Raw genomic sequence first — 15896 nt, 5'->3', positions numbered from 1 at the left:
CAGCTTTGATGTGGCTCAAACTCACTTTATTCTTTTACTGATGACTCTCTGATTTTTTTTCCAGAGGGTGAGGATGTCAGGTTGGTGGGAGGAGCTACCCACTGTACAGGAACGGTGGAGCTGAAATATCTGGGAGAATGGAGACCAGTGGAAGCCATTGAGTGGACCCGGAAAACAGCTACTGTTGTCTGTGAACAGCTGGACTGTGGTTATGTTGTTTCTTTAGGAAAAAGGACGGGTGCATCAAGCAGATCTGTGTGGAGCATCAGTGATATGTGTACTCAGCTTGGATCTACTCTGCAATACTGTGCATCAGCTTCGTTTTCTAAGTCCATTTTTGATGTAACCTGCTCAGGTAAAATTATTTGTGACATTATACATGATATAATACGTGATAGTTGGAAGAGAAGCAAACTATCCACCAATCGTGACTGGCTCTGTTCCACAGCATATCTTTGTTTTCTCTTCCTCCCCTCACCCCCAACAGAATGACTCCTGGCCTGTTGTTGTGATAGATGTAGATCTAGATACAACTGAATTGAACTGAATCATGGCAGAACAGAGGTTCAGTGTTCTCGGGAGTCAAACTAAAGAGTCCCTTCTTCAGTGCTATAACTTTCTGGGGGCTTCCTATTTCTTAGCTTGAGTTTCAGTTCAGTCCCTCCTCAGTTATGTATTGCTACACCCTGGGACGCATTCTTAACAGTTTGCACAAAGAAATCTGGGCAACTTTTGAAACAGTTTTCTAATTTTCAATTTTCCTTTTCTAAACAGATATAATATTCAAAAGCATGAAAAAATAATTGGGCCTTAATTAAGAAACAATTGAAAGTTGGAAATATATACAAAGCAAGTTGGCAATCCTACAGTCTGTACTTCTCCCAGTTCACAAGATACTGGAGGGTCTTACCCTGATAGTCTCCTGACTGAATATACAGAGCACAGGACACCAGTGTAGACTTGCTTAAGCTGGGATACATGGGATACATTTATTGTGTATCTTCAATGTCTTGGGGAGTATGAGATCACAGACAGAGTTAACTCTAGATTCTCAATTTCAAAAGGTCCAGTGATCCTGAGACAGCGCTTCTTTGAATTATATTGTAATGGAATGTCCTTGAACATAACCAAATTTTCTGACCTAAGGTCTGAATTTCAAAGCTGAAATCTGGTGTTAGTCTCCCAAACATTTAGTTTTCTCTACGGCCCTGACAAGTACTGTCTCGGGGCATCTCTGGATTTCTTGTCGTAGGTCGTGTTGCATGGAGTGAACCACTGGCTCACTGTCCAGCTTTGGGAACATTAGAGTTTAGTAGCACAGAGAGGACTTAAATAGACACAACCCAATGGGAGATGAGGTCATGGTGTTGTGTACCTACTCGTCTGCTTCAAATGGTAGGGTTGATAGAGCAACACAGTAGAGGGCAGCTTATGTAGAACAAAGTCTCTTCACACTTGTGAGGTGAAAAGAGTCCCTCAATCAGAGATTTGTTTCAAAATCATATCCTTTAATCTGAAAATACTGAACCATCACTCTACATTAGTTGTTTGAGTGGAAAATGTATAGAAGTTCCTAATTCATAACAGAGAACAGAAAAAAGACATTTCATACACCAATGATCATAGATATTTACAAAAAATGTTTACATGCATCATTGTCATATACTATCACTTAAAGACTAATTTTTTACCATTTCACTCACCAATTTTCACTATTTGTAGTGAGTTTCTCATGTTAAGCTGAATCTGTGGTACTTGGTACTGGTCTTTCACCCACTTCGTTCTTTTTCTTCAGGTCTATGTTCAAACATTTTGTTCTACTGAGCTAATTTATTTACTTTTTAACCTCAGCCATAGTCTCAGAGGAAGCAACATACACGAACTTGTTTAGTGAAGCCAGAGCCCAGTTTTATTTTACAAACTGTCAACCTTCCAAAGTGACTTCACCCTCAGACGCTTTTCTTTACATTTCATGAGGTGGAAATTATCAAGCTTTTTTATGTAGCAGTGCATATTTGTCTCTCAGAACAACACATTGAGGTAAACATGTTTCGTGTTTTAGATTAGTGGGGTCACTATAGTTTGCAGATTGCAGGTAGTGAGTGTTGATTTACAGTGATTCTAGTTCACTGATTTAGGGAATCTGTACATAAGAACAAAACAGACTAGTGCCAGGAACAACTGGCATCTGTTTCGCTAATCTAGGGTCTTATAACCCTCATTTCTCTGCTACTGCTCCACCAGCCAATCCTGATATAACAGTATAATACTGTCCCACCAATAAATAGATAAATAAATAAATAGTCTCATATTTGAATCAGTGAATAGTTGTTTGCTGCCATCTTTTTCTTGTGTGTCTGCTGTGTCTGATCTCTCTGTTTGATCTTCTCTGATGTCTCCAGACTCTGTCAGGCTGCTGAATGGTTCCAGTCTGTGTTCAGGCAGACTGGAGGTGAAGTCTAACCAGAGCTGGTCCTCAGTGTGTGAAGCTGACTTTGACCAGCAGGATGCAGAGGTGGTCTGTAGGGAGCTCGGCTGTGGGCCTCCTTCGGTCCTCCAGGGGGCGCTCTATGGAGAAGTGGAGGCTCCAGTGTGGAGCAAAGAGTTCCAGTGTGGAGGCCATGAGTCTGCTCTCCTGGACTGTAGAAGCTCAGGCTCAGCTCGAAACAGCTGCTCACCTGGCAAAGCTGTTGGACTCACCTGCTCAGGTAGAAGAGGAGCTGCAGCTTTGATGTGGTTCAAACTCACTTTATTCTTTTACTGATGACTCTCTGCTTTCTGCTCAGATAATGATGTTTTCAGGTTGGAGGGAGGATCCAATCACTGTGCTGGTACACTGGAGCTGAAACATCTGGGAGAGTGGAGACCAGTGGAAATCTATGATAGGATGCCACAGACTGCTGCAATTGTCTGTGCACATCTGGATTGTGGCTCTATTATTTCCATAGAACAAAACCATGAGTCTTCACATAGATTAACGTGGGGAATCTCAGCTGACTGTGTTCAGGATGGATCTTCTCTGAGGCAGTGTGCAAAATCAGATCACTCATCTCTCATAACAACACTTCACTGTTCAGGTAAGTTGATCACCAGCAGAGGTGGCAAAAACTAATTATTTGGTGGCTATTTCTAGTAATAATAAGTTACATTAGCAGATGTAAATACATACTGTATTTCAGTGTACATTTTAATTATAAGTAATGAACTCAACTTGAGTCACTTAAGCAGAACATGGGCAGAGAACAAGATGAAAAAATAAAAAAATAGCTCTATGTTCTGTTGACTACATTGTAGAGGGTGACTTTGTCTCTAAACAGGGAAATGAGTTTGGAAACGTTTAAAAACTGATTCAGCAGGTGGGGGAACCCTAAAATCAGTTGTAGTTGGCTCAGTGTGGGAAAAAGAATCACAGCTCACAATAATTTCTATTGAGAGCTCCAGTAGGTTTTCTTAATATACAGGCTGTGATCAGCTGATCTGAGCTGCTTTTGCTCTATGGTATACTGCTGAATTCAACCAGATGTCAGCAGATGTTTCATGAGTTGTCCTTGCTGATTTCGATCTTCTACACTGACAGTACACTGTTTATGCTGTCTTTATATTAGACTTTATAAAGTGGTATAAAGGTGGAATTCAGTGAATGAATCTCAGCATCATCAGCTTAACTTCAAATTCATCTCTGTTACACTTGATGTAACCTACCTCTGACCATGAAACCACAGCCACTGTGCACCAGTCACACACTGTTGTTTACTTTAAATCCATCACAGTACAGCAAAATAACCTGTTTATCATGCACTAACCTGCAGTGGATTTTAATGCAGCCTTTAAATGACATAGTTAGTTTGTCTCAGTTTGATTTGCATATTTGACAATATAAAAAAACATAATGTCACATGCACAGACCCCATATCTGATTTGAAAACATGAGGACTTCATGTAAGCTTTAAATGAGTAGTCATTCCCTTTAAATCTAACCTCTCTTCTTCCTTTCCTACCCTGTCTTTCTTATCTTTTTCTCCATCTCCGAGTGAAGTTAGCTGTCTTTCTTTTCTCTCCCGGTGAAAGACAGCAGCTGGACCTTCAGCTAGCAACACACTGCGAGACAAACTGCACACAAACAGTTTGTGTGTTTGCTAATGTTTGTTGAGCTGATAGAAACGTTGAATTTGAAATTACCTGACACACAAAAAATGTCACTCCTTTTATGCTCGCTCCTCTTTTGTAGTGCTAGCTAGATGCTGAGGTACCGCAACAGCAATTTACGGACAACTGCACTACTTCAGAAGGAGTGCAGGTGTCCTTTGATGTTTGAAGGCTCGCGCTGAGGTGAAATAATAAATACCTTCAAATATGTTCAACCAAAAATAACAAGCCTGTTTTGAAAATACAGGGAGTAGAAGTAAAAAGTAATCAGATTAAGCACAGATACCTGAAAATTCAACTTAAGTACAGTAATAAAGTACAAATACTTAGTTACTTCTCACCTTAGATCATCACTCACATCATAGAGTATATGTCATTGACAGAAGTGTGCCAAGCTGAAAAAATTGCTACAGTAAAAGAGTAAGTACAATTAAAAGTAGTCTTAAATTGTATTAATGTCAAACAAATAGTGTCTAAAAGAACAAATGTAATAAATTTGAACAGAATAATAACACCAAGGCAGTTCTCCCAATTTGCATTTTCCTGTGAGATCACAAGTTATTAACATTAAATCAATAATATGTCTTATGTATTATCATAAGCAGGCAAACTAAATGTGTGAGGAAACTTTTAGTTAGATGAGACATTCACTGAGGGTTTGGTCTATAGGATGCCTTTAATTTCTGTGCAGAACAGACCAGAGCACTACTGGTTTCCCTTTCTCCACCCTTGAAACGTTGGTTTATATAGACCACCACTGTGATAAAGCTGCAACAAAATCCCCAAACACTTTATGTTTCATATTATGTTGACTGCCAAGTAGTCAGCCAAATATAAAGCAGGCATGATCACCATGAGGTGGACTAGATCAGCTTTCATTTGCAGATTTTGTGGCAGCTGTGTTGCTGAGGCGTGACAGCCTCTTGGCCTTTCAGGTTGTGTACCTTATGCTAGTACAATGAGCAGCTTGTTGTATGGATTGTATGGAAAACCATAGCAGAAAACTTTGGTCTGCTATGGTTTTGGTTCATGAATATGTTTGACAGCTTTCCTTTTTAGGCTCAAATCGGTTTGATGTTTGAAGGATCGCACTGAGGTGAAATAATAACTACCTTCAAATATGTTCAACCAAAAGTAACAAGCCTGTTTTGGCTGAAAAAGGTTAATCTGTAAGCATCTTCAAGCTCACAGCTTTGCCTGCATTCTGTTTTTGCAAAAGAAAGAATCATCTATTGGAGATGAACTTTTACTACCATGGGCCTCTTTGGTCAAAGCAAAGTTGAGTATCAGTGTTTGTGTACATCTCAGGACGGAACAAAAGAAAGGAGTCTCCATCTTGGTGGGGTTACTCGGCAGCTTTACTGTAATTCCTAAGGAGTGAGTCCCTGAACTTAGCAAACCTTTCACCTTCATGTTTAATGCATTAATCAGCTATCATTGGGGAAAAACAATGTTTTGTTCATATAAACATGTTTTGGCTATGTAAACGAAACACAGGTATTTTAATCCGTTGGATACCAATAGGTAATGCATCTGGGAGCTTAAGTGTCAGAATAATCAGATGGATAGCACTCTAGTCCTTCTTTGCTCTGTTAATTCTAGTCCTTAGGTTTTGTTCTGGTGCCCCCATGTTTAGTGTAGGTTTAGTTCTGTGTCTGTCATGTTTCTTGTTCCCCAGTCAGTCATGTCTCATCTTGCTCCTGTCCCTGTACTCAGTGTTCCCTCTGTTCAGGATCTAGTGTGGGTCTCTGTGTCTGTTGTGTACTTCCTTTTTTTTATTTTGACAGTTCTGCTCTATGTTCAGCCTCTGTTTCCTGTCTCTTCTGTGTAATTAGTACCAGCTGTGTTTCCCTTCTGTCTCCCGTTTCTTCATTACTCAGTCTTGTATTTTAGTCCTCTGTCATTCCCTGCTTGTTGTCTTGTTGCCCCTCATGCTGTGTGTTTTCCCCTGTGCTCCCGTGTAAGTGTAATTTGTTAGTTTTTTAGTGTTTAGTCTCTTAGGTTTCCGTCTCCAAGTTCATTTACCAGTTCCCAGCTTATATGTTCTGTTTCCCTGCGTTTTGACATCTGAGTTTGTACAGAACAATAAAGCTGCCTCTTTCAGTTCATTCCTCCGTGTTCTGAGTCCTGCTTCTGGGTCCTTTATCCTGCCTGCCACACAGCGAATCATGACACTATCTCCTGTCTTTGTGATCTCTGTTTAGTTCTGTCATGTTAGTGTATCTTAGTCCTGGTCCTGGTGTTAGTCATTTACTGTTTCATGTATGTTGTGTTGTGTTTTACTTCCCCTTCCTCTATTAGATTCAGCTCAGCTGTCTTCCAGTTTGCCTTCATCACCTTGTATATTTATTCTGTCAGTTTTTTCTTGATTCTTTCTGATGTCCTAACTGATTCCTCATATTGCGTGCTCGTCCATCTGTGCGCTTTCCTCTAGTCCTACTTTTTCTGTCAGTTTGATCCTGCCTTGCCCTGGTATTATTTTTGCCATTTTGTCAGTTGCCAGCTAAGACTGTGTTTTAAGTTTATTTCCTGTCTCGGGTCTCCTGCTTTGGGGTTCTGATTCTGCTTGGAATACAATGGTTCCATGACATTAATCTTCGGGCACACCCAGTGAAGCATTACTTTCATGAAAGCAGGTATGGTCGGAGAATATTGTGGTCAGTTGAGAATTTTGCAAAGAAGGCTGACTCACTGAGTATGATCATTTTGCTCAATATTTAATGGGGTCACTATGCTTTGCAGATTGCAGGTAGTGAGTGTTGATTTACAGTGATTCTAGTTCACTGTTATAGAGAATGTGTACATAAGACCATATGGGCTGATACTCTGTTTCGCTAATCTCTGGTTCTAATAATAACCCACATTTCTCTGCTGCTGTTTCTATCAGCTCATTCTGATATAACAGTATAATACTGTCCCACCAATAAACAGACAAACAGTCTCATCTTTGAATCAGTGAATAGTTGTTTGCTGCCATCTTTTTCTTGTGTGTCTGCTGTGTCTGATCTCTCTGTTTGATCTTCTCTGATGTCTCCAGACTCTGTCAGGCTGCTGAATGGTTCCAGTCTGTGTTCAGGCAGACTGGAGGTGAAGTCTAACCAGAGCTGGTCCTCAGTGTGTGAAGCTGACTTTGACCAGCAGGATGCAGAGGTGGTCTGTAGGGAGCTCGGCTGTGGGCCTCCTTCGGTCCTCCAGGGGGCGCTCTATGGAGAAGTGGAGGCTCCAGTGTGGAGCAAAGAGTTCCAGTGTGGAGGCCATGAGTCTGCTCTCCTGGACTGTAGAAGCTCAGGCTCAGCTCGAAACAGCTGCTCACCTGGCAAAGCTGTTGGACTCACCTGCTCAGGTAGAAGAGGAGCTGCAGCTTTGATGTGGTTCAAAGTCATTCTCAATGTGACTGTTTTCTGATTCCTGTTTAGATGTTGATCATGTGAGGTTGGTGAGAGGAACCAGTCATTGTGCAGGCACACTTGAGCTGAAACATCTGGGAGAATGGAGACCAGTGAAGGGCTTTGACTGGACACTGAAGACAGCAGCAGTCTTCTGTGGATATCTGGATTGTGGCTCTGCTGTTTCCATAGAACAAAACTTGAGCTCTTCATTTAGATCTGCTTGGGAAATCACTGCTGACTGCGTTCAAAATGGATCTTCTCTGAGGCAGTGTGCCACATCAGATGACTCAATGTATTTCGTAAAACTTAACTGTTTAGGTAAGTCCATCATTAGTGACAACATATATGCCATCATCAGATCTTTACTCCGAACTCTACTTAAAAAAAAGAAAAAGAAAAGTGCAGTTAAAGTAGGAAACAAAAAAGTGACTAAAAGAAACAGTTAAATAAATTAGCTAAGCTAAATAACTAAGTTGTTAACACTGAATCAAAAATATGAAATATCCCTGTGAATTATAATAAGACAAACTCACAGTGTGAGGGGGTGTGCCCATTGGTATGTGTGGGGCCAGACCCATGGTGGGTAAAATGAAAAGAATATATGATTTTGAGAAAACGTCTGGCAAAGAGGTTAGAGTCATAACATCTCCAGTCTACACAGCTTCATGGTAGAGGATAGGAAGTCATTGAACTCATTTAAAAACAAGCCATTTGGGACAGGTAATAATGTCCAACCTTCGGCTTACCGTGGTGTTTCTGCCATTTAGCGAAAACTGGACCCAAAACACTCCTGTGAGACCTCCACAACTACACACCTGAGGCTGGCTGATGAAGCAATAACCATCCAGGCAAAGTTCAGCTGGGACGAATAGTCTGAGTCACACTGCCAGGTTTCAGTAAGAAATTAAAAAAAAATAATAAAATTTTGGAAAGCACAAAATTGTTCATCAAGAATGATTTATTAGTCATAGATCAGGGATTAAATAGCACCACGCTCAGTGAGGTAGAATCCTGATTATTAGATACTCGAGTTATGGGACATAAGTATTCGGGTTTGGATCCATCACCTTCATAGATTCTATTCTCTGAGGGAATAAAAGGTCAAACATTGGGAGAGTCTGCACAAACCCTCCTGAGGTAGCACATTCTCAGAGAACCAGGTTCTGCATATCTGAACAAGATTGTGGAAGAAATAGTCTCCTCCATGAAAACTGACTGAGCACAGGAAACCAGAAGTTTCTGTGCTGACGTTGCTTGCGAGCCACCAAGACACCTGTTCTTCTCCCTCTCCTCCTCCGTGATCTGCATGCGTGCATGCAGGAGGGCACCACTGAGGACACAAGACGAGGACCCAGCCAGCAGTAGTAGACCAAGGAAAATGCAGACACAGGAGGATGATCAGACTAAAGCAACCTACATGCCATTCCCACAGCCGAATACAGGCAGCATAATATAGAAGTAGGGTCAAAGATTTCTTAATGTCAGAGTCTGAAATCAACAAGGTTTATGGAACAAGAACATGCTTCGTAGCTGTCCTGTACCTTTACCTGAAAAACTTTGATTGATATTTCCTAATAACATCTAAATTTAGATTAATGTATTATACAGCAGTGGGGAATATATTTGATTACAGTAGCTGGCTTTTTGAAAGTGCTGTAACTGAGACTAAGTGTATAATTCCTCCACTGTTATCTTCTTTTAATATCATAAGCTAACACAGTACAGAGCAGCTACCTAAACTCTACTGCCAAAGAGGTCGATTATCTTGTTAATAGTGTTACATCCTCATTGTATATGACTCCTGATATTGTGTTTTCTCTGTAAAAGAAAGCCTCATATCAGAAGTGCTTGACTTCTTGGTTTAACTCTCAAATATGCCCTTTAAAGGAGCGAACTCATAAGCTGGAGAGAGTTTTACTGTAAGGCCCTTACCTTACAATAAAAGTGCTTTGATGTAACTTTTGCTATGATTTGGTGCTATATAAATTAGAGATGGCACGATACCACTTTTTTATGTCCGATACCGATACCGATATCATAAATTTGGAAATCTGCCGATACCGATATGAATCCGATATAGTTTGTTTTTTAATCAATAAAACTGTTTTTTGCTGCATTTTGTATAAGTTCATACTCAAGTTTAAATAAACAACAACACTAAAGCTATTCTGTTATACCTGTATGTAAAAAATACACTGCACCCAAAATATTTCATAGTTCAGCAACACTGATCAATCTAATAAACTTAAACCTACTCCATCCTCCCTATTCTGGGATTTTAAAGAGTACTTAGCAGAAATATTAAGCAACCTAACTAATAGGGTTGGAAACTCCCAGCAAAAAAAAAATAGGGAACCACCCCCCACCCTCCACCTCATGATGCTTAATCGACGTAATCAACTTTAATTTGATGCAGTGTGAAAAAAAAATGCACAGAAATAAATTATTTTTCAAGAATAATTAAATAGATTCAACATCTTTCTTCTACAGAATTGCAGACTGCACAGATGGTACCTTCCCAAAGGAAAAAGTACTATAGCTTACTAGGGTATATTAGACTTAACAGTTACTATATACAGTAATGGACTTCTATACATTTTACATCAGATTAAAACTTTGGGTGCAAGATTCGGATAATTATTTATTAAACGCTAGACATTTTAAATGAGAATAAGAAAGAAAAGTCTTTGTGCCCCCTTTTCCCTGTTCATGCCCTATCGGCCCCCCTGGCTAAACTTTGCTAGATCCGCCCCTGCACAGTTACCAGCCGTCAGCTACGTAGAAAAGGATGCTGGTGTAGAAAGTGATATTAAATAAATTCTAACAACAGCTTATCAAGGTTAAACGTGCTGCTGTTGTTCAGCCGCTGGTTTCCTCTTTCTGGTGCAAAGTGGGTCAAAAATAAAGAAGAGAGACGGACTCGCGACAGAAAAGCCGATCAGCTGATCATTGATCAGTTTCATGATTGAAGTAGCAGCAGGAGAGGGAGAGAGAGGCAGTCGCTCCATATATCGGTTGTTAAGGTTAACGTGGGAATGCTTTACAAACATTCAGAGATGAACTTACACACTTGCTTTACTTCTCTCTGGGATAACATCCTCAGAGATGAAATGCCGGATTGCTAGCGAGGCTACAAATACACACAGCCGCTCTATCACGTGATGCATACTGCTCCGACATGCTACGGTTATGAGCCGAGTTACGCCATGTCGCAAGTTTTGTGAGGTGCTTTTTTGATATTTAATGGATCGGATTACATTTTTTTATTTCTCTCCGATATCCGATCCAGTAATTTACGTCAGTATCGGACCGATACCGATACCTAATATCGGATCGGTCCATCTCTAATATAAATACAACTGAAATGAATTAAATTGAAATTCAGTTTCATGAATTTAGAAGATCTTCCTTTTTAAAAAGCCCTCCATAAAGCTAGAGCATCTAGCTTTGGAGGGCTTTCACTATCTTTCACTGATTGAAGAAAATAAGAGCAACCTTGAGTTTCATTTCAGCACTGTAACCAAGTTGACATAGACTCAGGGCTGTGTTGAGCCAAACTTTCATTTGACCTTACCTAGTAATGACTTGAATTTGTTGACAAATAAAATTTTAACTATTAGATGAAAAATTTTCATAACCACCTCTGAGATGTATCATTATATACAACTACTTTAAAAAATACTGATATTCATTCACTCTTTCACTCAAGTGGATCTTACTGACTTAACTTCAGTAATTACTTTCTCTAATCAATAGTGTGTCTTTTAGACCACATTCCTACAAGGCTGCTCAAAGAAGTCCTACCAATAGATAATATTTTAATCTTAAATGTGATCAACCTATTTTTTATTAATAGGCTACATACAACAGGCTTTTAAGGTAGCAGTAATGATCTTCTTGACCTCAGTGCCGCATTCACTAATGATGACCATAATATTTTATTACAGTGATTAGAGCATAAGCTTCAAACCTCTCTGTTGCAGTATTTGAATCATATCTAACTGATAGATTTCAATTTGTTCATGTAAATGGAGAGTTGTTTTCAAACACTAGGGTTAATTATGGAGTTCCACAGGGCTCAGTGCTAATACCAATTCTGCTTACTTTATACATGCTTCCTTTAGGCAGTATCATCAGAAGGCATAGCGTACATTTTCACTGCTATGCAGATGACACTAAACTTGATCTATCCATGAAGCCAGATAACACACACCAATTACCTCTAACTTACTGTCTCTAGATTCAGATAAAACTGATGTTATTGTACTCAGCCCTGAAAATTCTTAGAAATATGGTATCTAACCAGTGACTTGCTGTTGATGGCATTACCTTGGTCTCCATTAAACTGTGAGGAACCTTGGAGTCATTTTTGACCAGTATATGTCCTTCACTGCACATATTAAACACATATGTAGGACTGCTTTGTTCCATTGGCACAATATTAGAAAAATCCTGAGCATTTTTTTCAGTAGTGCTCCTTGGAGCATTGATGTAGCTGTTGTTCTTTATTAATACATTTGAATTGAATTGAGTTATTACTTTTAGACTGGACTACTGTAATTCATTTTTATCAGGATGTTCTATAAACATCCTGAAAAGCCTTCAGTTGATCCAAAATGCTGATTCAAGAGTACTGACACGGACACACAGAGAGGGAGCATAATTCTCCTGTACTGACTTCCCTGCATTGGCTTCCTGTTAAATCCAGAATCTAATTTAAAATCCTGTTCCTCACATACAAGGTTTTTTGAACCTCACTATTACCATTTTCTTAGTATTATTGTACAATCTTTACTTTACAACATATCACAGTTTTTTGCCTCTAAATAAATTTATTTGAATCTAATCGTTTTCTTTTTCTGCTGTCTCTGATCTCTCTGTTTGATCTTCTCTGATGTCTCCAGACTCTGTCAGGCTGCTGAATGGTTCCAGTCTGTGTTCAGGCAGACTGGAGGTGAAGTCTAACCAGAGCTGGTCCTCAGTGTGTGAAGCTGACTTTGACCAGCAGGATGCAGAGGTGGTCTGTAGGGAGCTCGGCTGTGGGCCTCCTTCGGTCCTCCAGGGGGCGCTCTATGGAGAAGTGGAGGCTCCAGTGTGGAGCAAAGAGTTCCAGTGTGGAGGCCATGAGTCTGCTCTCCTGGACTGTAGAAGCTCAGGCTCAGCTCGAAACAGCTGCTCACCTGGCAAAGCTGTTGGACTCACCTGCTCAGGTAGAAGAGGAGCTGCAGCTTTGATGTGGTTCAAACTCACTTTATTCTTTTACTGATGACTCTCTGCTTTCTGTTCAGAGCCTTATGATTTGAGGTTGGTGGGAGGAGAAAGTCCCTGTGCTGGTACACTGGAGGTGAAAATGGGCGAATGGAGACCAGTGTATGCCCTTCAATGGACCCTGAATGAAGCAGCTGTTTTCTGTGAACGTTTGAACTGTGGCTCTGTGCTTTTGAAGCAAGAGAGAAATCAAACCAATTCCAGAGGCACCTGGTGGCTCAAAAATGATTGTATAGAGTCTAGTCCTGATTTAAGGGTGTGCGTAACATCAGGAATCACTGACCTCATCCTGCATCTTACCTGCTCAGGTAAGCACATTAGTGATTTATTTATGAGGTGAGCAGAGGCTTCTCGAGTTGAATACAGTTTATCAAACATACAAAAATGAGGTACTGGTTGAAGTGAGCTGAACAGCCTTTTGTAGTCTGGACAGACCACAAAAACCTGTCCTACCTGGAGAATCCTAGAAGGTTGAAGTGCAGGCAGGCTAAGTGTGCTTTGTCTTTTAGTTGGTTTAAATTTACCTTTACATATCGCCCAAGGTTTAGAAATCAAAACCCAGATAGTGCTTCCTTTGGTCAGTGCTGCTTTCCCGAGGTGTTGGGTACTTGATGATTCTGGGGTGCATGGCCAGATGTTTTGACATGATTGCTCCCTTGTGGTTGTGGTCTGGTTTCCCATATGGAAAAGATATATATATATATATCTTATAAAGTTTGTATCTGTCTTGTGTGAAACTTGTATGAAAAGCATACAAGAGTGAAAACAGATATAAGATCCCTTGAAAAATTATATAAATGAAACTTGTATGTTTTGGATACTTACTAAAACAATATATGAAAGTAATGAGAAAGTGGCCACTTTCATGAGTAAATCATGTAAGTTTTTACTATTTCTTTTCCATATGGGTTAGCTCGGGCCTCCTCAATGTGGGGTGCAGAAGGGTCTGACAGTTCCCGGGTGCCTGTGACCTTGTCCTCAGCACGTGCTGGGATGGATGGCTCCTGAAGAGATTGGTTGACTGGGGTTCTGTCTAGGGCCTCCCTCTTCCTTCCATCAGTTTTTCTTGGTTCTTTGTCATGTCCTCCCTAATCTCTCATATTGCATGCTCATCCATCTGTGTGCTTTCTTCTAGTCATATTTTTTTCTGTCAGTTTCATCCTGCCTTGCCCTGGTATTGTTTTGGCTATTTTGTATTTAGAGTTTTTTAGTTTTTATTTTTTGCTTTGGGGCTTTGAGGTTCAGATTCTATGACGTCTATCTTCAGACACATCTAGTGAAGCATTACCTTCACGAAAGCAGGGATTGTCTCAGAATATTGTGGTCAGTTGAGAATTTTGGTTTTGGATGTTTTTACAAACTACAGTCAGCCTATGTTTTAAAAACCACTGACCCTTTATTTCACAGATGGTTTCATTAGTTTTTTTACACAGCTAAACAAAAATGGTAAATATTCAGTGAACCATCAAAACCAATCTGAAATAAACATGAAAGGACTTATGATGTACTGAGTGGAGGCTGACTCTGAGTATCTCTCTCTGTTTGATCTTCTCTGATGTCTCCAGACTCTGTCAGGCTGCTGGATGGTTCCAGTCTGTGTTCAGGCAGACTGGAGGTGAAGTCTAACCAGAGCTGGTCCTCAGTGTGTGAAGCTGACTTTGACCAGCAGGATGCAGAGGTGGTCTGTAGGGAGCTCGGCTGTGGGCCTCCTTCGGTCCTCCAGGGGGCACTCTATGGAGAAGTGGAGGCTCCAGTGTGGAGCAAAGAGTTCCAGTGTGGAGGCCATGAGTCTGCTCTCCTGGACTGTAGAAGCTCAGGCTCAGCTAGAAACAGCTGCTCACCTGGCAAAGCTGTTGGACTCACCTGCTCAGGTAGAAGAGGAGCTGCAGCTTTGATGTGGTTCAAACTCACTTTATTCGTTTACTGATGACTCTCTGCTTTCTGCTCAGAGCCTGATGATATCAGGTTGGAGGGAGGAGCCAGTCGCTGTGACGGAAGACTGGAGATAAAACATCTGGGAGAGTGGAGACCTGTGGATGGCTCTGACTGGATCCTGAATGAAGCAGCTGTTTTCTGCAAACACTTAAACTGCAGCTCTGTGATTTCTGTAGAAGCGAGAGATAACTCCTTTTACAACCAGACATGGTTTCTCAATCAAGGCTGTGTTCGGTCTCGATCTGATTTAAGGGCGTGTGCAGCATCAGGATTCACTTACAGCATCCTGCATCTTACCTGCTCAGGTAAGCACATTAGTGACATCTATTAGGTGATCAGAAGTTTGCTGAGTGGTAAACAGCTTATGAAACACACTTCAGTAAATGTGCTGTTACAGATGTGTTTCTACTGACACATCGGCAGATTTCCCACTCTGCTGCATTTTTCATTACTTCTCTGTAAAGTTTCACTACAGAGTCCGTTTGTTGGAAAAGAAAAGGTCTTTCGGTAAAAAAAAGCAAGTCCTTACCTGGACCGTTTTGATCAGGATGACAGCATGTCAGTGCATTCTTTCTTTTTGCTCTCTGCACTGTTTACTGTCGGTCTTTATAACGGCAGGATAATTGGAGCTGTCCTTTCAACACGATAACAGCTTCAGGCAGTGATGGCCAGATGAAGCCTTGTGAGAACTTAACATTTTTCATCCAATTGGTTCAGAAAAAGGTTCTTTTCTCGATGCTTCATATGCACACAACCCCCCCTGCTGGTCAACACCTTAATTGTCATTGGCGTGGATGATGCAAACAGAACTCTATTAATGTCAAAACCCTTGTCAGTGTATCAGTCAGTGTTTGAATAAATCCAACAGTACATGACGTGTTTATGTTAAAGCTGTTGCAGTGCTTTGAAATGATGGGACATTGATTGTGCTCATGAATACAGAGTGATGGTTTTTAAGAAATAATATTTTTCCACTGTGCTTAGACTCAGTTTCTCTTTTTGGTAATAACTTCTCTGGCTTTGGAGAAATCATGAAGGTGAAAACTGACACGTACATTTTTAGGGGTCCATTGCTCTTTATTATATTGTTCATAGATCACGACCGCTGTAGTAACGGCACTCTGTCTCTATTTCACTCTTCTGTACCACCTTTAGGAG

The 15896-nt window shown here is 40.6% G+C and overlaps 1 protein-coding gene across 1 annotated transcript in view; it reads left to right on the top strand.

The window, feature by feature from the left end:
* Positions 1-15896, top strand: part of LOC120441160 (antigen WC1.1-like) — a 38897-nt gene that overhangs the window by 20519 nt on the left and 2482 nt on the right. The window contains exons 8-16 of the mRNA XM_039615125.1: positions 65-355; positions 2403-2708; positions 2787-3077; positions 7184-7489; positions 7563-7853; positions 12440-12745; positions 12824-13111; positions 14369-14674; positions 14753-15043. Of these exons, the coding sequence (XP_039471059.1) occupies positions 65-355; positions 2403-2708; positions 2787-3077; positions 7184-7489; positions 7563-7853; positions 12440-12745; positions 12824-13111; positions 14369-14674; positions 14753-15043 (2676 nt within the window). The remainder of the gene's footprint in view (positions 1-64; positions 356-2402; positions 2709-2786; positions 3078-7183; positions 7490-7562; positions 7854-12439; positions 12746-12823; positions 13112-14368; positions 14675-14752; positions 15044-15896) is intronic.

The sequence above is a fragment of the Oreochromis aureus genome, linkage group 7 (assembly GCF_013358895.1).
Source record: "Oreochromis aureus strain Israel breed Guangdong linkage group 7, ZZ_aureus, whole genome shotgun sequence".
NCBI classification, from domain to species: domain Eukaryota; kingdom Metazoa; phylum Chordata; class Actinopteri; order Cichliformes; family Cichlidae; genus Oreochromis; species Oreochromis aureus.
This window is presented reverse-complemented; position numbering and strand designations above follow the sequence as displayed.